The sequence below is a fragment of the Limanda limanda genome, chromosome 15 (genome assembly GCF_963576545.1).
Source record: "Limanda limanda chromosome 15, fLimLim1.1, whole genome shotgun sequence".
Taxonomy (NCBI): domain Eukaryota; kingdom Metazoa; phylum Chordata; class Actinopteri; order Pleuronectiformes; family Pleuronectidae; genus Limanda; species Limanda limanda.
In genome coordinates, this window is record NC_083650.1 from 17,226,753 (window position 1) to 17,247,234 (window position 20,482).

Genomic DNA, 20,482 nt, shown 5'->3' on the forward strand with positions numbered 1-20,482 from the left:
AGGGAAAATATACAATTATGAATCGTCTTTTATTCCCAGCAGATGGGGAAATGTACAGATTATATATGGATTTCAAAAACAACAGCTGGCTGATACAGGTATCAAACAAATACACTAGCAATTGCCAACACTTTAGAGTAGTCTCCCTCCAGTTTCCGCAGATGTGTCGGTATGGGAACTTTAATCCTCGTCCCTGTAGGGTTCCCGTTGTCCTCAATCAGAACGACATTGTTCGAATCAAAGCGTGGACTCATGCGCTCTCCAGGCATCTTGTGTCCAACGATCAGCGCTTTCTTCTTTTGTCCCTTGATGGCAAGCAGCACTTTGTCACCAACTTTTCCCACGCCGTTCTTGGTGTAGACATGGATTACTCTTGGCGGACGGTGATGCGGCGTATTTCCAAGAGGGCTGTTGTCCACCACCCGGACTCTCGACATTTTCTGAATGGCTGCTGCAACAGCAGTCACACTGGCAAGAAAAATTGTTAACTTTAGTATTTCACCCCCCACCTAAGTCAAACAAATTGTGACAGTATCCATGTTGACTTCGCTGGAATATGAAGATACAAACTTTCGAGACATTGAAGTTTTGCTATTTCAATATACAAACACAGCGGCCACTTATCAAAGAGTAACAATTACCTGGTGACATCATCCCTTTGATTCATGCAACAAGGTTATTTTCATTTGTGTTGTTTATCTGTTATTTGATAAGGTTAATCAAAATCTACTGGTCAGAGTCCCATGAACCCTGGTGGAAGGATGTGGTGAGTATCAGGGAAGAACTCATTAAATGTTGATGCTGGTCTGAAGCAGTGACCAGATCAAGGATTGTTTTATCACTTTTGTTAACAGTGCAACATTTTTGTTGATTTGTCGAAGAGATAGATAGATTACTTTATTCATCCCTGAAGGGAAATTAAGTTGTCATAGCAGCTGGTATATTTGAATACAGTAAAATACAATATAATAGAATAAAATAAAAAATATTGAGGTAGAAAGAATAAAAACAGAAACACAAGATAAATAGGTAGATAAGGTGCAGTGGCAAGATGATGTAATAATACTGATGATATGATGGTAATGTTATTGTTAGACAGTATATAGAAAATAGTACAGTATATATAGTATGTAATATAACATAATATATATTTACATATGATAGTAATAATTATACCAATATAAAAGCAGTATATAGTAATAATGGAAGCAACAGTATATCTAATAATAATAGTAAATATAATAATAATAATATGTACAAATGTATAAATGTGTATATAGACTTACAAAGAATATACAGAGAGTATGATATTATATATGATATATAGTAGAGGTATAAATATAAGTATTTGACTATACAATAGATAATATAATATACTATGAGTGTAAGAATATGTATACAGAGTGTGACAATATTATTGTATAAAATGATATATAATATCAATATGGTTTATATTAACACATATCACATATGATGTGAAGTAAGTGTATATGGAGCGGAGTGTGAATCTTGATGAAATAATTCTGACATTCAGCGGATCAATATCTAGGCGTGTGTGGTTGATTTAATTATAGGGGACTGTTGGGCCTTGTAGTGAAGTATATTCTGTTTCTTGGCTAAATTTAACAGCATGTTTCTATGGATTAAAATATAAAATATTGTAAATACTGGGCTCCACACCTGAGGGATAGATCTCTTACCTAAAAGTCCTCTGGTGCATTATGGACGATGGACCCATGATGAGGCCAGTCAGGCACCTTGAAAGTTGTGGGAGAGCCATAACTACGAGAAGTGTGTCAGCTGGAGAGAGAAAACACACAACAGTTAGCTGCTAATAAGCTAAAGGGTTGGACAATATCGCTAGCATTAGATTCTAAACCACGGGTATTCCAACAACAACGCCGAATGAGTTATGGTTAAGCGAGTTAACTGCAAATTATAATAATACAAATGCTAGAATATTTCCTTTCAGAAAGCAGCAACGGTTAAGTTAAAAACGTGTGTCTGGTTAGCTTTACCCTGTGATCACGCTCCATGCCAATGTCAAAAGTGTGACGTCGGTGAAATGCGACCGGCTAGCTTTAGCCGAGCTAGCCGAAAGACGCAATGTCCAATAGCTAGATAGATAATTATATAAATATTTCACACTGTAAACAGTTTGACCCGCTTTATTATTGATGTTTATTCTTGAATCATGACAATGTGTGCTCGTACAAACAAAAAGCACAAAGGCGGCTACCGCTAGCTTGTTTGTTAGTAAGTCTGTGTGCGTCATCTAAACGCGCCGAGGGGACCACATAGCTCTAGAAGAACATAGAAGCTGCACAACGAAGACTCTACGAAGATCCCGGTCGTGGCCCAGAAGGGCGAGTCGCTTCTCTATGTGCTCGCCCTCTAGGTACGTCACGCAGATAGCCCTCGGCTGGCAGGCGGACTGGTTGGGTTAGCGCAGACTTGTCGAACCGGCTGACAGACAGCGGAGGATTGTCCGTCATCGCGAACAGTTACACGGCCTCAGCGACTCGCCAGGATCCGGCACCGTGTTCCGCAGATGCTAGCTGGAAGCGGGAACTCGGCCGCCGGGCGTTAGACCACCTCCACCTGTTACTTTGCCCACCCTTGTTGCTACATCGAGGGGCTAACTCGGCTAACTTCAACGAAACTACTGGGTGCTAGCTCACATTAGCTAATTGTAACAGTTTCTGCTGCTGCTGCTGCGTATCATAGCAAGGTAAGTTGTTATGCTCGCTTACATAAACGCCCTTGTTTTCGTTGGTTTTCGCCACAGACGTGTTTGTTTTGTCTCCACAGTCGTGGCAGCTAAATGCGAAACGAACCGTGCGCTGCTTCTGTAACTGTAGCTGTCAGAACAGCCAGTAAACACATCCCGTTAGCATTAGCGCCAAGCTAACTGGGCTCCAGTGAGGTCAACAAGCAAGGGAGACCGAATAAACCGAGATGCTTGTCGGTTGTGCGGAGTGTAGCTTTACATTAAAGTAGATGGCTGTGTCATTCATGAATTATTTATCATTTGCCACCCCCGAGCCCCAAGATTAAGGTCGCCTGTTCTCATCCGGGGATGTTAGGCTAGGTTCAACTGATCATATTCTTTTGTTCTGTATGAGAATAACAATACATTTTTAATGAATAATTTTGAGAGCTCCTTGGACCACCACACTATCTGACACCCTGTGGATGGGATAAGATACTAGGAGCGGTGTGAGACAATGCAGCTGCAGCATTAAAGTCTGCCCATCCGTCTGTAAGGCTCCGTACAGCATGTCTCCACTCCACATAACCAGTGGAGGATCAGTAATTCCTCGCATATCTCAGCTATCTCTGTAGAGCTGGTGGTTGAGCAATGCTGTGTTTGGAGAATCTCTGTAGGGTAACAGGTTTATGTTGCTGCATTCACTGACGTGGGTATCACCGGGCACTAGTCACAGCCTGTGACCAGCCTTTAAAGGGATAAGAGATGTTTTTGCATCCGCTATAAATAGATGGAGAATTATCACACTGACACCTTTGCTTATACCGATTACATCCCAGATTAAGACTCGACTCCTCACCAAAACCTGAGGGTATTGGTTTCTCTCCTAGATTTATGTTTTTTTATATATTTACTATGCTAAAAGCAATGGGTACATATTTGATTCTTTGATCCATCATTACATCTGTTACTGTGTAAAATGATGATTAATGCCCATCACCAGTTGAATGGAAACAGAAACCCTTTTATTACCTGATCAGTTTGACACCCTGTGTTCATCTAGAATTTGAAACGGTGACACGGATAATAGAGATTAGCTCCCCACATTAAACTAAGCCTCATGTACATAGGACTGTAACCACACAGTGAAATCCCATGCTATTATTGCTTATTATTACATTTAACTGCAAGTGATTGTGGTCTGTTTGACTCAATCAGTTCAGGCTTCCCTTGAAAAGATGAGATGGAACACACACTTTAGCACTTTAGGTACATTTCAAATACGGTCATGAGATTACTAAATAGAGATAATGTAATTCGTTCCATTTCTTACACAATAATGGACACTTTTCTATGTTATGTTCTGTTTTCCTCTTCAATATAATAATTTGTTGTCAAACAGACATTTTTAATTGAAATTTGTCTCATCTTAATCTTTGTATGATCACTCCTCTATTCTCTATTATTGAATATGGGAGGTTTCTGTTTAATACAGATTAGCCAGAAAATACCAAATATATTTGAATGAATCAAAATGTCAACAGGGAAACATACTTACTTAGTTGTTAATGGTAATCCAAATAAACAAATTGATTAATTATGTTTGAACTCCAACATTTATAATTTTTCCTTGGATTCCTTGTCTTTGTATTATGTGTAGTCTTAAATTGACATGCATGTTGTGACATGATTATGAAAGTGAACTCTGACATCATCGCAATCTGTGATCGTCAACACTCAGCCACGGGGAGGCTGTCAATGATTTACATGCTAATACCAACAAGGCTAATATGTCAAATCAGAGCTATCAGCCAGCAGCATTGCAAGAGCCAAGTCAAAAGCTCTTGTGAAGCAGAACACACACACGTGTTTGTGCTTATTCTTTAACACCAACCCTTCAAATGATTGAGAGTAGTTTATTAAGTTTATAGGTTATATGTTTTGTCTTGTATTGTAGATGTGTGAATGACTTGTGAATAGTAACTGCAGCAGGTGCTGGTTTTGAGTTACAAATAGTCTATACAGGAAGTGAGCGTCCTTGGAGAAAAGAGTTGAGCAATATGAAAATTTAATTTAATCTTGGCTCCTCTAGTGTGCCCCTCCCATGTTAAATTCTTGTTTTATTTAGTTATGCAAGCAAGGTGATCAGACAGTTGTAGTTGTTTGACTGCTTCAAACCGAATTCAGAACCCTTGATTAGTATTAGACAAAACCTGTTTCAATATTTAACTTTGTAGATAAAAATATGATGACTCACATACGGATGGAAAACAAATTTTTAATGCACAAGGTCATTAATATCTGTGCTGTAGATGGAAAACAGAAGTGCTCTAAAGTTTCACAGTGGAGGTACACTTACCGTAAAAAGGCATCTGTATTCTCAGTATAAAATAAACATGCAGCTGCCTGAGGGAAACTGAATGATGCACTGTTGTCTGACTTCTTTCAGTTTATTTGTCCCTGGTAGATGTTTCGCTCTGGTCTTGTTTGTCTTAACTAAAAATAAAAGGACATATGTAATGATAATCCCTCACAAACCACACTGTTTTGACTGCTTAAGCTTAAGAGCAAATGGGAGACTCTCTAGAGTGAGTTTCTAATGGCCAGGCATGGTGTTTTCTCCCTCACAGCAAATACATGCTACGGCAGGCTAGACAAATGGCGAGGGAAAACTAAATGAATTTTGTTATAATCCTCAAACAAATGCAGAGATGAAGAGTTTGTATTGTAGTGCTGTTGCATTGTATTATCAGCTTGTGTGGTTGAGTCCAACCACTGTAGATCACAACAAACAGAAATTATTGTATAGATACATGTCCTACACATTTTAAGTAATCATGCCACTCAAGAGATATAGTAATTTACCTCACTATTCCTTAAAAAAGTATCTATAACTCACATGAAATATATAGTTGTTCTTGACTTGAAGTGTGCTAAACTCCCCCTTAAGATGTTGGTGTTGAATCCTAAATAGCTGGAACTGTGTCAATGGATCCAGGACGTGCAGCAGTGTTGCTGAAGTGGCGGGTGTGAGTTTTGTCCTTCTTGGGTTGAGACCGGTCCATTTGAACCCTGTGGTCTCTATCGGCTTATTGTTCAGCGCTGGCTGCGTCCCTCTCCACTGATGTCACAGCATTCCAGGGAGCGGATAAATGAGTTAGTGTTGGGGCAGATGAGCAGCATCGTGAATGCTGCTGCTAATAGTGGGTCAAAGGGCACGAGTATTGCAGTGCAACTGCAAACACACTCCAGCCCTCTCTGTAATAGCTACACACTCTCCAAACCCCTTGTTGATCAGAATGCGTCAATATTTTATGAGATAAAGAAGGTGCTTTAGTTTTCAGAGGTTGTTCTGTCTCAACATCTTATAACATCTTTATAACACTTTAAGGCCTATGTGGAAGTATAAGCTCTTTTGATTGTTATTCTAGTTTCTCTCATGATTTGAACCTCCATTGAGGATGTCACAACCGGCTTTGATTCGATGTCTGCTGTTTTTTATCTAACAAATTGTGCCCTGCCTGTCATCTTTGTTTACTGTATGTATGAATGCTGACCTTGGTGTCAGGATGACTTGCCAAAATGTTGCACTTAACTTTAGATGTGTGCTCGGACAGGAGAAAGGACTGTCTAGCCTTGCCCAGGATAATAAAGATACATGTCTCGTATGACTCATTATCCCTCATACACTATTCATGTTTTGTCAGTGTTGTCCATCAATACGCTTAAGGTAGATTGTTAGGTCTGCTGTTTCTGGTTTCTTATTGAATTATGAAGATAGCCAATGTGAGAAGTCTCAATAATATGTAAAATACTAGTTATTAATACTAGGTCTGACACTGCAGTTAGAAACCGAAACATCAGCTTGATTTATTAAACCATTTGTGCAACTCTGCATTCTCACTACATTTTTAAGCTGTTAATGCATTATCTGGTTTCCATTGAATTCAGAGTTAAGTTAACTACAGTGGTTGGACATGTGGTCAAAAGCAGCAGCAAAGCATGTGACTAATGACGAGACAGAAGCCTCAGCAGGAAGGGATGGCAAATCTATATCTCAAGCTATTTAGCTCTTCTCTGCATTTCTGTCCATGTACTGACGAATGGTCCATGATAGACCCATACAGAAGTATATGAGTGTAATAGTAATAGTCAGCTTACTCGGTGATCTAACACTTTTGCCTCTTTTCAGGTTGTCAACATGCTGCAGTGAGTGATGCATCAAGTGTTGATATTGATGATGGCCATCTTGGGGGTTCAAGGATGCTCCCCCAAGACGGAGAGCTGCCCCACGCCTCCGCCCAATTCCACCAGGGACTACTGTTACTCAGCTCGAATTCCCAGCACAGTACTGGTGGGCTTGCCTTTCGGAGGGGTACCAACTGTCCTCGCTCTTGATTTTATGTGCTTCTTGGTGAGTACCTTTGTCCATTAAATTAAGTGCCCAGTTACAACAGGTGATGAGCGTAGCTTTCAAATAGAGCCTGGCCGATTTGTTGGATTGCCTCATGTGTGTCATACGGGTTTCATATCAACATCTGAGCAATGACTTAAATGTAAAAAAAACAAACACCTTTTGCAGTTATGTATATTTTGTTCAGTATGTTTGTGTAATGTAACTAAAGGAACTAGAGGTGCTGATAGCCGCTGTTCATTTTGTTCTTCTAGGTGCTGCTGTTCGTGTTCTCCTTCTTGAGAAAAGTAGCATGGGATTATGGGCGCCTCGCTTTGGTGACCGACACCGAAAGGTAATCAGAGTTCACCAATCCACACCTCGGTTTTAAGCATCATGCATTGAAAGCAATGATATTATTTATATATACACACAATGGTTGAAATGTTATATGTAAACATCACATTGTAATATGTTTTTAATACACTGCAGTGGTTGATGGTCAATATTTGATATAAATTAACAATTTGGCACTAAATTACCTTCCAAAAAATGTTTGTGCAGCTGGAACAATCGATTTGAACAAATATATAATTATACAGTTGACCCAAATTTTACTCAAGAAGTTGCAGTAGTGCAAAGAAATCCATCTTGGTGTGACCAGTTAAGATTAGTTACACACATTTGCAGAAGAAAAAAGACATTGCCACGGGTTTGGCAGCACTTTTTAAAGAGCCAGTGTAAAAGGCAGCAAGTCATGCGCCTGTTCTAAACAGAGCCACTGTTAGACATTGATGTGATTTGCTTACAGTTCAAGGGTGTATGGTTTGTCCGCTAAATATCTGGCACTAGCAAGTTAACAATTAAAAATCGTGTAATCTTTTTCCAAGAGTGGAGTTCACTTTGTTTTCGGACAGAAGCAGACATCACATGGATGGTACACCAGACAGGAAGTCGGCATCAGCAGTTTTCCTTTTAATGTCAAAGTTGCTGGCAATTTTCATGCTTTGTTACATGTTTGACAGACAGCTGTTTGAACAAGCCTGAAATGGAGGAAGAGACTCATGATTATTCAATATTAAGAATTTTCAAAACCCCCACTGTCTGCATCTAAGCCACATAGACAGAAGTTCCCCTCTATAAATTAATGACATCCTGACACTGAGGATAATAAGATTTTGAAGTCATGTAGATTTGGAAGCAGCCAATGAGACACTGGACCCGTCAACATGGGCTGATACCATTGCTCCATTTAAACCACTGTATCATGAGATGAAACACAAGGACTGATGAAAAGAGAGAGAGAGAGATCAGATATCACTACAGGCCCATTTGACTGTGAATGCTGGAAAGTGCATGACACAGTGCTCCATCACCTACATCCCCCTGCTGTGTTTGTGTGATGTTGCAGATACACTATTTTTTCAGCTGCATGTGAGCCGAGAAGGGGGTTGCAGCATGGTGGGAGGATGGGAGGGGGGTGGCAGCATGAGACACTTCTGACAGGAAATGTAGTTTATTGTCTCATGACTCTGCTGACTTAAGGTCATTGGCTGGCTATTCAATTTTAGTCAAATCTGAAAAGTAAAAGATGCCTTAAGTGAAAATGTGGGCAATCATCGGAAAGATGGGATATAAATTAAGCATGTTTGTGGTTCAAGCTTCATAAAAGAATAAAAGGCATATTATCAAATTACTGGCCATTTCTTTATATCTGTGTATACAAGGATGAACCTTTTTGGATATACCACTGGTGTAATATGTATATTCGTACTGGCCAAAAGGGCCATTATCCCTTAACTGAGCTGAATGGCTTTGTGTTGCTTTTCATTTTAGACGAGCGGATCAGCGGTACAGTCGCCTGGATGAACGGGAATAGTATGTTATTTCTCCATACAGTAGACTTCCTCTGCCCTTTCCTCTCTCTCTAGATAACCTTATAACCATCATACTGTCCAGGCTGCTGTGGGTTTCAATCTGTTTGTCACTCTTGATGGTTTCGCTTTTTCCTTCCTTCTTCAGGTGTCTGTCAGTGACCGGCTCCTAATCATTCTGCCTCTCCTTGTCATTCTTGTTCTTCTCTTGTCATGTGTCCCTGTCCTCTCTCACCATTCTAATCAGATCATGTTTGCTAATCTGTGTATTGACCTCTTTATGAAGCATGGACTTCCTCTGTGTGAGCGAATTGCATGAGCCGAACAGCCAAGATGCTTACAGGGAGAGGTAATTCTTCACTGATCTGTGGTTGTTCATAGACAGGCCCTAACATGGTGCACCTACAGTACATCCAGCCTCGTAGAGCTCAGTTGAGCCATTCCTTCTTCTCAGGAATGTAGGAGAGGAGAATTGACTGTGGATTACAGCCACAGGCTCTCTCCCCTCTTCTTTATAGATCTGTGTGATGTCATCCTTACATGTTGTACTCACTAGACTGAACCAGTGCTGGAATTCCAGCAGAGCCTGGCTAATCTTCATATTTTCCAGTTATGTATAAATTGAACTGACATGACCTTCCTTATGTAGTGTCATCAACATGGAATACAGTAAATATTAAGATCTTCATCATGTGATCTGTCAAAGAGAAGCTGTGGCTCTGCTGGACAAATTCCATACATCTGCCTCTTGATAATCACTGTGTTGTTTTCTTGGTGACTCCTCTTTTGTGTAGAGATATGTCTTCTTTTTAATTACAACCTTTCCTCTGGTGGTAATGGTGTATTCAACCTCAAGTAGGCTCTTAATAGTGCATGAAATGTGGCTGTAGAGATCTCCCTGTGGTTAACTGGTTTACCAACCTAAATCCTGTGTGGATCCCACAGGGATGACTCTCCTCAGTCCATTTCAGGGCGTGTGTGGGTGTGTTATTGTTCTCTCAACTTTTCCATACTGATGGTAATCCCACTTTCCCAAAGGTGTGAACAACTAACATCCCTTGTAGTTCATTCCGATGTTGAGTAGTTGTGTAACGTCATACAAACACTGTGTTGGGTTTTCTGTATACAGTATGGCCTCTGCGATGACATCAGAGACACCTGAACGCTATGAACGCCTCACGTCAGTTTCCAGCTCTGTGGACATTGATCAGAAAGACCTAGTAAATATGCCATTTCTTACACAATAAATGTATTGAATCATATTGACACTTTATGTTACATGAAAGCTGTTACAACACCTTCAGTTCTCTACTGTCTTCTCTCTTAGGGTTTCTGCTCCTGGTTAACTGCTATCTTCCGCATCAAGTGAGTCTACCTACTTACAGCAAATTGGAAATTAGAGAAATTAGAGTAGCACAGATTTTAAATGGATTGTCTGCTTTGAATTGATCTTAGGTTGCTGATTATATTGGTTTGTTCTCTCTGTAGGGATGAGGAGATACGGGAAAAGTGTGGGGAGGATGCAGTGTATTATTTGTCCTTTCAGCGCCACATCATTGGCCTACTGGTCGTAGTGGGCGTGCTTTCTGTGGGCATCATCTTGCCCGTTAATTTCTCTGGAAATCTACTTGGTGAGTTTATATATATATATAGTTTAGTCTTTTCTTTTAATCTTGTTTGACCAGTTTGCATTGACTTTTATTTAAGCATACTTTTTATTTTGTGTCATTCCGAACTTACTCCACCAAATGTTTTACTACTCTACCAGTTTAAACCTTGTCCCACATTCTTTGCTTTAGTAAATGCAGTGTTATACAATTCAGTGAATAATATTTGTAATATTGTTTTACAGAAAACAATGCCTATAGTTTTGGGCGAACCACTATAGCAAATCTGGATGCCAAGTGAGTTGTACTTATACCTTCACTTAATTCAGCATATACTTAATTTACAGCATTATGTGCACTTTTATGTTGCCCTGTTGTTTGTAACCATGTCACTAAATCCCTTTTACCCTTTATTTCCAAAGTAATACACTACTGTGGCTGCATACCACCTTTGCATTCCTCTACCTGTTACTGACAGTGTACAGCATGCGACGGCACACCTCCAAGATGCACTACAAGGAGGATGACCTGGTCAGTGGCATACTTTCAGAAAATCCTCTATTTGCTCACATACCTCTGAATGTTGTTGCTAACTACTTTCCTTTTATTTCCGTGCAGGTGAAACGCACCTTATTTGTCAATGGAATCTCCAAATATGCAGAGGAGAGTGAGATAAAGCAGCACTTTGAGTAAGCTCACTTCAGGACCTCTCTTGCTGCTGTCCTGCTTCCACGGATATTATACCACTATAAATCTGTCCACTATACATCTGTCCGTTTGTCAAAATGGTCCATGATCATGGGTTAAACTGTGCAGTAACTGTAATAGGATGTATGAGAGCCGTGCCTTTCCCTGTTAAGAACAGTTGTTTTGTCCTCACCCATATGGCCAGGATCAGACAATGACTGGCCTATATGTGTAATTGTCCATAATAGAAGCCAGATGAGCAGGATTATGCAAGTCATGTGTCAAGACAGGAGGGGTGTTTGGCTCAACTCCTACTCAGCCAAATAGTATTAACAAAATTATATATTTACACACATACACCATCAAACATCCCCCCACCCTTCCTATAACCTTGTAGTGACAGCCTTTTACAATTTGTGGCGATGTTATAACTTGGTGTCACATGAGAGATGTTATTAGGAATGTGTAAATAATGCACACTGTGTACATTTGTGATTCTGTAAATGTGTCCACTCTCTCACTTTCTCTCCTTCTGTATGTCTTTCATAGGCAAGCGTATGAAAATTGTGTCGTATTGGAAGCTCGAATCTGTTACAATGTGGCCAGACTGATGAATCTCAACTCTGATCGGTAAAACATTTTTTAACCGTGAGTGCGTGTTTTGTCTTGTTTTAAATAATTTCTTATTTGCTCACATATTTAAATTTTGTCTATACAGAAAGAAGGCAGAGCGCAACAAGAAGTTCTTCATCGACCTGCAGGAAAAGGAAAGCATAACCACCATGGTCAACCCAAAGCCCTGTGGCCACCTTTGCTGTTGCATCATCAAAGGCTGTGAGCAGGTCAGACTAACATGTTGCAGGTTTATCTAAAAAATAACACACTCCTTAAACTTGTTTTCACTGTATTTCATTGAAAGATAAGAAAAACATTTATCTAATTTGAGATTTTTGGATAAGCTGTGTGCGTAACCTGGTATTTGAACCCCTCAATAATCAAAGTCATCCTATGCACTCCCTCCCACTGTCACGCTGAGTGAAAAATGATATTATAATACATTATGAATTGGTTTTATTTTCTGATTCAATTGAGCACAAAAAAAGAATTTCTTTTGTCATCGTTTTCAATGCCTGAAAAGTTGTGTCCAATACAGAATCACACTGTGTTGGATCAGTTACCCCCCAGGATGTGACAAAAAATAGATAATAAGAATTAAACCATCATTTTAAACTAAACAAATTGGAGCAAATTATGAAATAATATTATAAATAAAATGAGGAATATACAACTAGAGGGGGCAATGGGGCAGAGTAAATCATATCCATACACAAATATATAGAACTTCTTTCATAGTGTGTTTGACCATTTTATATATTTGTTAAAAAGAGAAGTTTTAATGCACTCCACAAAACATTTGCATTTACTTCTGATGGTGATGATATTATGAACCATAAGTTCAGTAAGCTTGTTGTTCAACATGACCGACGGAAAAAATGTAATTGCTGCTGCAATTTCACATTATTGAGTTGTGTTCTGCCCTCTGTTTAAGTAGCTTCTTATTGCGGACCAACTGATACTTATATCATATAAATAATCACCAAATTAACTAATTTCTAAAAAGTTATCAAGTAATTCCAGAGGCTTTCGAGTATTACAGATTTTAATCTCCTTAAGGTTGTATTATTGTTTAAATTCTGTGAAAGTGTATTGTCTCAACTTAAGCTATTACATATAAAGGGGCAAGTTAAAGGTTGACATTTACTGTATATTGTATTTTAATAGCTTGTCATCTTGTTTCCTGTGTATTAACTGAGCTTCATCATTTGTGTATTGGCAACTAGGATTAAAGTAAGAAAACAAACATCAGAGAGTCTTGACTGTATTATTGTGTCCTTGACAGGAAGAGGCAGTGAGTTACTACACCAAGTTGGAGGGACAACTAAAAGAAGACTACAGGAAGGAGAGAGAGAAGGTCAACAGGAAACCTTTAGGAATGGCCTTTGTCACTTTTCAGAATGAGTCCATAACGGCCATGTAAGTACATTTGAGCATGTTGAAAATAATGGAATGTGTACCTTTGGAGATTGTTTTTGAATTACATGGCTCTTGACCCTCCTCCACATCTATGTTTTCAGTATTTCGAAGGACTTTAATGCTTGCAAGTGTCAGGGCTGTCACTGTCGTCAGGAGCCCAAGATCTCTCAGTTCAGTGTCAAGCTGCACACACACAACTGGACTGTCAGCTATGCCCCAGATCCACAGAATGTCTACTGGTAAGAAAACTTTCAAGTCTCATATTCTTTCATTTATCCATATATCATAATAATAGTGACCATTATCCCGGTATTGTTAAAATGAAAATGGGCTGAAAATGTTCATAATGCCCCTGATACACACTAATGTTATTTCATTCATGTTATAATTACTAATGCAGTGCCTGTTCTAAACCTGCCTGTTTTCAAATGGGCTGTATGTCTGTGGGGAGGCTGATTGCAGTTTAATTAAGCCACGGCGAATAAAGTCCAGACCATGTTTATTCAAAGTTTAGTGAAGTTCGACACAGTACCCAGAACCCTTAACTGGAAAATGAGTTGTCCGTGTTGTGAATGCATCAGTTGTCCTGATCGACAGTGTCACTTATGTTAATGAGTCCTAGCTGCCGCTGCTTTAGAGTGCTGGTTGCCTGTCAAAAGTTTATTATCTTTAAGCTGAAAATTATCTGAAGAGCTGTCACTGCAAAACAAACCCACATTGCATACTTCATCTGGAAGACTGTTGATAACTTTGCTTCATGCTGTAGTTTAGTATTTCAAAGCTCCCTAATTAAACATATTTAATGATAATAATGAAAAGTTCATTCCTATATTCTTTACTATGCTCTCACTATAATGGAACTTCATTTTACTTTGAAAAGACTTTCTCTCACCAGATGAAAAAGCATCTTTTGAGCTGCAGTATCAGTTTACAGGACAGCTGTGTCCATAACGGCAGGTCACCACTCAGCGTCGATCTAACCACCAAATAACCTTTATCCCACAGGGAGCATCTGTCAGTGGGAGGATTCCCCTGGTGGATCCGCTTCTTCATCATCAACTGCGTCCTCTTCCTCCTCCTGTTCTTCCTCACCACCCCGGCCATCATCATCTCCACGATGGACAAGTTCAATGTGACCAAACCAGTGGAGTACCTAAATGTGAGCTCAGTTCACCCATCTTTTTCATCACCATACTGAAACATTGCCATCACCAGTCTGCATGCTGTTACAGATGCACAGGAATGTAGCCCTCTGTGTCTTCACATAACATGCCTGTTTCTTTCTGATCTGTCCTCCAGAATCCAATCGTCACCCAGTTCTTCCCCACCCTCCTCCTGTGGTCCTTCTCTGCCTTACTTCCTACTATTGTCTACTACTCTGCCTTCTTTGAAGCACATTGGACCCGGTATGAGTCACATTTTCTGCAGTCAATAGTTATATCGTAATTGTTTCCATTTGACCTTTAAGCTGGTTGTGTGATCTTGATCTCTAAATGTTTCCTTTGGCCTTGTAGCTCAGGAGAGAACAGGACAACAATGCATAAATGCTACTCTTTCCTGATCTTCATGGTCCTGTTGCTGCCCTCCCTAGGACTCAGCAGGTATAGCATGTTTTTAATAAATTTCCTTCAGTGCAATTGAATGTTTAATTTGCACATTAATTACCTTGTCAGCATAAATAGTTTTAATAATTCCTTGCTTTCCTCGTATCTTTTCAGTTTGGATGTTTTCTTCCGCTGGCTTTTTGACAAAAGCTTCTTGGCAGATGCTGCAGTGAGATTTGAGTAAGTGGAATAATGTCATGGCTGTTTGAATTTAAACAGACAAAAGCAGAACAGGATGAAATCTTCTAAACAGTTTATTTATTCACCATAACTAGCGGAAACTAATCTATTTTTGAAAAATCATTATTACTTCCATCAAGGAAGTCATGTTTTTACCCCTGTCCACTTGTTTGTATGTTTGTCTGTTTGATTAGATAAAAACGACTGAAAGGATTTTTATTAAACTTGATTGAAGGATATGGTCAGGGAATAGCCTTTAACATTTGAGATTTGCATAAAGGGGCAGATCCTGGAATCTTTTGTCTTTCTATAACATTGTGAGATTTGGTATTCCATTGAATGATTCATAAATGATGATGAGACACATTTAGGAACCTGATATCTATGAGTGTATGAGATTTGGTGCAGCTTAATTGAATTTAAGGGGCTTGTTGGGCCTTGGTGGAGGTATGTACTCTACTAAGTGCCTTTTTTGTTCAATATTTATTTCAGTCATTTAGAAATAAGATCAAGTCTCACTAAGTTTATAGAATTAACTTGAACTGAAATTCTGTTATGCACTAATGTATTTTTAAACTTAAGCATGAGGCTTCTTTTTAGTCTTAAATGATACTTACAGCTCTCTTTACCCTATAGGTGTGTGTTCCTTCCTGACAATGGCGCCTTCTTTGTGAACTATGTCATCGCGTCCGCCTTCATTGGAAACGCAATGGATCTGCTGAGGATCCCAGGTCTGCTCATGTACATGATCCGGCTCTGCCTGGCCCGCTCTGCAGCTGAGCGACGGAACGTCAAAAGGGTTCGTTCCTTCCCTGGTTACCAAGCTTAAACCATTTATGGGTCCATGTGAAATAAGCTGCTTTCAGACATGCACCTGACTCCACAGTTCTTGTCTGAGTGAGACGCTCCGCAGTTTCTGCAAACTTAACCACCTGACCTCCTTGTATAAATACCGTAGAAATCCAGGACAAGGCGATTTGTGAGCACAGCAGGGGATCCCACCAGGTCATGTCGGGAAAAACAGCTATAGTTTAAGACTTTTTAGCTCAATATAAAAACATCTACTTTTAAACTGAACGGGCAAGTGACTGTGGCATTGCAGTGTGCACGAACAAGCCATATTAAAGGTTCAGTGTTTAGAATCTAGTGGTGAAGTTGCATATTGCAGCTGAGTACCCCTCACCTCACCCTCATCTCCCAAACATGAGAGAGAACCTGTGGTAGCCTTCTGTTCTAAAAACTCAAAAGGTGTTAAGTTTGTCCAGTGTGGGCTAATGTAAAAAACAGCGGACCAGCTCCTGATGTAAATGTAAAGGGCCCAGTCAAGGGTAAAAAAAACCCACAATTTGTACAATTCAGATGATTATACATGACTGAAAAGATCTGCCATCAGATCTTTGGCTAAATCTTACACACTGAACCATTTAAGGGACTAGAAATCAGAACCCAGGAATTTAATTTCAAATCATTTATAATAAATAATAATAAACAGTTTTATGATTTTAGTTTGAAAATATGATTATAATGTTGATTAATTGTCAACGATATTAGGATTTTTAGATTTAGAATTTTCTTAAATATTACATTACATTACATTTCATTTAGCTGACGCTTTTATCCAAAGCGACTTACAATAAGTGCATTCAACCATGAGGGTACAAACCCAGAACAACAAGAATCGAGAAAGTAAGTAAATATTCATTGTGTCTCTGCAGCACCAAGCGTATGAGTTCCAGTTTGGGGCAGCTTATGCCTGGATGATGTGTATCTTCACTGTGGTTATGGCCTACAGCATCACCTGCCCAATCATCGTCCCTTTCGGTGAGTTCTACCATTTATTATCCCTGATAGTGCGCTCATGAAATTAGTGCAGAAGAAACATACAGAGAACAGGCGGTGTACAGTGGCTCTGTTCTTTGTGCTCAAGCTTATCAGCAGGCCTAATTGGATTACCTCTGCTGATTACCTCTGCTGAATGTCTTGTCTCCCTGTGCAGGACTGATGTACATGCTGCTAAAACACTTAGCAGACAGATACAACATGTACTATGCCTATCTGCCATCCAAACTGGACAAGAAGATCCATTCTGGAGCTGTCAACCAAGTGGTGGCTGCTCCTATTCTGTGTCTGTTTTGGCTTCTCTTCTTCTCCACTGTCCGCACGGGTAAGAGGAGGACTCCATCTACTGGCCACTCACGTCACAACACATGCACAGATTTGTTTACTGTTAACCATGTTAAACAAGTTTCCCTCTTCTGTTATCCCCCAGGATTCTCAGCTGCAACGTCCATGTTCACATTCATAGTTTTGATCATCACAATCATCATCTGCCTCTCTCATGTCTGCTTTGGACATTTTAAATATCTCAGTGCTCATAACTACAAGGTAACTTAAATAATTGCACCTTTTTCATAAAGATGTTTTCTGAATTGTTTATCTCAGTATTTGAAACCAGCTTGATATTCCGCTACTGATGTTAAATATGTTTTTTATCCCAGATTGACACCGAGGACATTGATGGAGTGGAGAATGGGCGTCCGGTGTGCACCAATGCCGCAAACAAGGCAGCGGTATGTTCTCAGTCAGACGTACTGCTAAAGATTTTAGAGGCTATCCATGCAAACATGCAAAATTGTGTATTTACATTATCCAAAATGTTTCCCTAAATGTTCAAACCCAGAGAAATCCCCAAATGTATTCAATACAACAAGTTGTTTAATTTTATTCGCCTTTTTAATTGTGTCATATCCGCTTTGCCTCTGTCTTTGCTCGACTCTGCTATAACTTCTGGGGCAAATGACGGATAATGAATGAAAAACACACTTTTTCGCCAGTCAGCTGCTGCTTCACAACATTATCAAACTAGTTTTGTTATTGTTTTGAATATGAAATTAAATTCATTTTATGTTGTAGGAAAAAAACAACCTTTTTTAAATGATTTTAAGCTTCAAATATTTATGGATTTGGTTTCTTATTATTTTTTAATGATTTCAGTATAAAAGAAAAAAGTGCAGGATGTGTTTAAACCCATGTAAAGAACCCTTTGCTGTCAAAGAGAACTTATTCCGAGTTATGATCTAGCATTCGGACTTCAACATATTTATTTGTTTTCATTTTCTCCCCCACAGCAAATGTACATTGCTCAGGTACTTCAAGACCCAAATTCAGAAGAGGCTGGTTCAGGAAGTGGCGACGACGGCCAGGGATCCTCGCAGGACGAGGAAATAATCAATGTGGAAAATGGCTTGAATGAGGACTTCCAGTCTGGTGAGGACAGCCTCATCGACAATGAAGTGAGGCACTGACGCTGCCTAGAACAGAAATTGAAAGACCGCCTGAGTTAACTTGAGGAGTGCACTGATCTTATGAACTAAACTAGGAACTGGACCAACAGTTCTCCAAAGCATCTCAACCTCCATCGAGGGACTTTACACTAACGTAAGCACACTGTCTACTGAGCATTACATGGATTGCTGCTCAAGGATACGTCCTCCACTGGGTCTCACCAAACGTCATCTTCTGTGGGAATGTACACTGACAGCGCATGGCCGATTTAGCTGAGGCCCGCCCTGATACCCCGCACATAGACCCATGAAAGAAAGAAACCAATGCACAGATGAAGAATGTTTTGCCTTGTCCTGTAAGGGGTGTGATATTCTGTCTGTATTTCCTTAACAATATTGCACTTCAAAGAGAGGACCTGTCCTATACGAGCGAGTTTCACCAAGGTACCGTAGTACAGCATGCCTGGAGGGACTTTCCATAGTCCTTTGCGAGTATCTCTAAATGACTGTACCAGGTGCTTCCCCGGAAGAAGCAGCTCATGAGAGAGGAGAGCAAGTGAAATTTTCACACCAGCATAAAGCTTGGTCTGTGCAGAATGTCATGGTCTCAAAACATGTTCTTCCATTAATATGTCCAATTCTAAGCTTTCATCATCAATACTAACAGCCGCTTTGACCCTGTACAACTCTAAAACTTTGCATTTGTTAAACTACCTATTTTATTTGTATGAATGGGATTTTAAATGCTATCAAGATTGATACATCCCCACACTGAGGAAGAACCGAATTCAAATCACTACACTGGTAATTGTCTTTTTGCCCTTCCTATCCCTGAGCCTCTGTCTGTACTGCTGTCGGACTGCTGCTACTGATGCTGCCCCCTGTAGGGGAAAATCCTTGCATGGCTGCTGCAGGAGGACTGAAGGTCAAGATCCTGCTGATCCGTTTCTGTTGCTCAGAGGATGGAGAGAGAGAGGCCATGTGTGGGTTTTTTGGGGTCAGTTTCAGATGATACCCTTTGGCCTCGTTAAGACCTGGTATTTCCATCCACTCACAAGTGGACAGCTCTAACTTCCTCACATCTGGCATTGATCCCTGAATGCGTCTCGTGTGACCACTTGAGATCTGATCTCGCTTCTCCACCTTATATGCAAATTAACATAGATGTCATTTGTGGTCATGTATGTCATTTGTGGTCACAAAGACATTATGTTGTTTTTTGTCCCTTGGGTGTGTTTAGTTCTCTAATTGGTGCTGATCACTTGTGATGGGATCACTGAGGACAGATGCTGATACCAGGTCTGAACGGGGTCATGGTGACTAGTTCTCTTTATCTGTTGTAGCCACTGTTATCTTTTTCATGGATTGTTTTATTTTTATTTTTTTCATAAGATCGGTTTAGATGGTGGTACTCACTGGAAATGAATATGTGTTTTTAGTTAACAACAGTCAAACAGTCTAATAGAAGTTCTCACCCTTGTTTCCATAATGTAACGGTAAAATGTCGCTGCACCTTCAAACTGCAAAACTAGACTGTTTCTGTGTGCTTTGTCTTTTTTAGATTTACATTCTAGATAGAGAGATGACGAATATCACCGTTTGTCATTCTTTCCAAAGGGCCGTTACGTACAACAGATTTCTATTCTGTACATATTTACTTTCCCACTCAGCTCTTTGAACAATAAATCTGTATTTAATCAAGTTTGTGGACAATCAGAGTTTCTGTTTAACAATGACAACATGTTAGGTTGCCTTTTTCCTATATCATATGAAAAGTCACATTATGGAGCAAAACATCATCTCAATTCAGTTCAATACTCTTGATGTTTTTGCAGTTACAGACTTAGCTCAGCTAATGTTAGCAATCTTTGATAAATGCTGCTGCTTGACAGACATTACTTAGTTTGCTGACCATGAACTTATGTTAGTGTACAGATCCCCCAAAGGGTCACAGCAAGAATTTATTGGGGGAATACTTTTGCATTCTCACACAATATGTTTTGTGTCCTCGCGCTACTTTTTTTGTGCAATACTTTTGCATTACCTCACAATAGTGAGTCCTTTTGAGCCATTTGGCTCGCAGAGAGCAGCTTGGGCCAAACATCCAGA

The 20,482-nt window shown here is 39.7% G+C and overlaps 2 protein-coding genes across 4 annotated transcripts; one reads left to right on the plus strand and one right to left on the minus strand.

Moving 5' to 3' along the window:
- Nucleotides 1–10: 10 nt before the first annotated feature.
- Nucleotides 11–4,289, minus strand: mrpl14 (mitochondrial ribosomal protein L14). Of its 3 annotated transcripts, none has more exons than XM_061087231.1 (3): nucleotides 4,269–4,289; nucleotides 1,701–1,800; nucleotides 11–468 (listed from the first exon to the last, which is right to left on the minus strand). In XM_061087231.1, the coding sequence occupies exons 2-3, from the start codon at nucleotides 1,778–1,780 to the stop codon at nucleotides 102–104; spliced, it is 447 nt and encodes a 148-aa protein (XP_060943214.1). In that variant the 5' UTR covers nucleotides 1,781–1,800; nucleotides 4,269–4,289; the 3' UTR covers nucleotides 11–101. The 3 variants fall into 3 exon arrangements, with proteins under 3 accessions (XP_060943214.1, XP_060943211.1, XP_060943213.1); XM_061087228.1 differs by lacking the exon at nucleotides 4,269–4,289 and adding an exon at nucleotides 2,754–2,774; XM_061087230.1 differs by lacking the exon at nucleotides 4,269–4,289 and adding an exon at nucleotides 2,019–2,056.
- tmem63ba (transmembrane protein 63Ba) lies at nucleotides 2,322–20,074 on the plus strand. The gene is made up of 24 exons (XM_061087225.1): nucleotides 2,322–2,731; nucleotides 6,903–7,124; nucleotides 7,379–7,458; nucleotides 8,940–8,981; nucleotides 10,107–10,197; nucleotides 10,305–10,342; nucleotides 10,466–10,608; nucleotides 10,830–10,881; nucleotides 11,007–11,115; nucleotides 11,203–11,273; nucleotides 11,821–11,901; nucleotides 11,990–12,113; nucleotides 13,172–13,305; nucleotides 13,407–13,544; nucleotides 14,311–14,464; nucleotides 14,605–14,711; nucleotides 14,820–14,906; nucleotides 15,024–15,089; nucleotides 15,726–15,888; nucleotides 16,805–16,910; nucleotides 17,086–17,253; nucleotides 17,359–17,474; nucleotides 17,588–17,659; nucleotides 18,218–20,074. The coding sequence occupies exons 2-24, from the start codon at nucleotides 6,927–6,929 to the stop codon at nucleotides 18,392–18,394; spliced, it is 2,517 nt and encodes an 838-aa protein (XP_060943208.1). The 5' UTR covers nucleotides 2,322–2,731; nucleotides 6,903–6,926; the 3' UTR covers nucleotides 18,395–20,074.
- Nucleotides 20,075–20,482: the final 408 nt, after the last annotated feature.

Excerpts from the sequence above, each read along its gene's own strand:
- mrpl14 (XM_061087231.1), bottom strand. The coding sequence starts at position 1,780 with ATGGCTCTCCCACAACTTTCAAGGTGCCTGACTGGCCTCATCATGGGT. Across the intron at positions 469-1,700 it reads ATGCACCAGAGGACTTTTAG|TGTGACTGCTGTTGCAGCAG; the intron begins GTAAGAGATCTA and ends TTTTCTTGCCAG.
- tmem63ba (XM_061087225.1), top strand. The coding sequence starts at position 6,927 with ATGCATCAAGTGTTGATATTGATGATGGCCATCTTGGGGGTTCAAGGA. Across the intron at positions 7,459-8,939 it reads TTGGTGACCGACACCGAAAG|ACGAGCGGATCAGCGGTACA; the intron begins GTAATCAGAGTT and ends TTTTCATTTTAG. Across the intron at positions 11,274-11,820 it reads GAGATAAAGCAGCACTTTGA|GCAAGCGTATGAAAATTGTG; the intron begins GTAAGCTCACTT and ends TGTCTTTCATAG.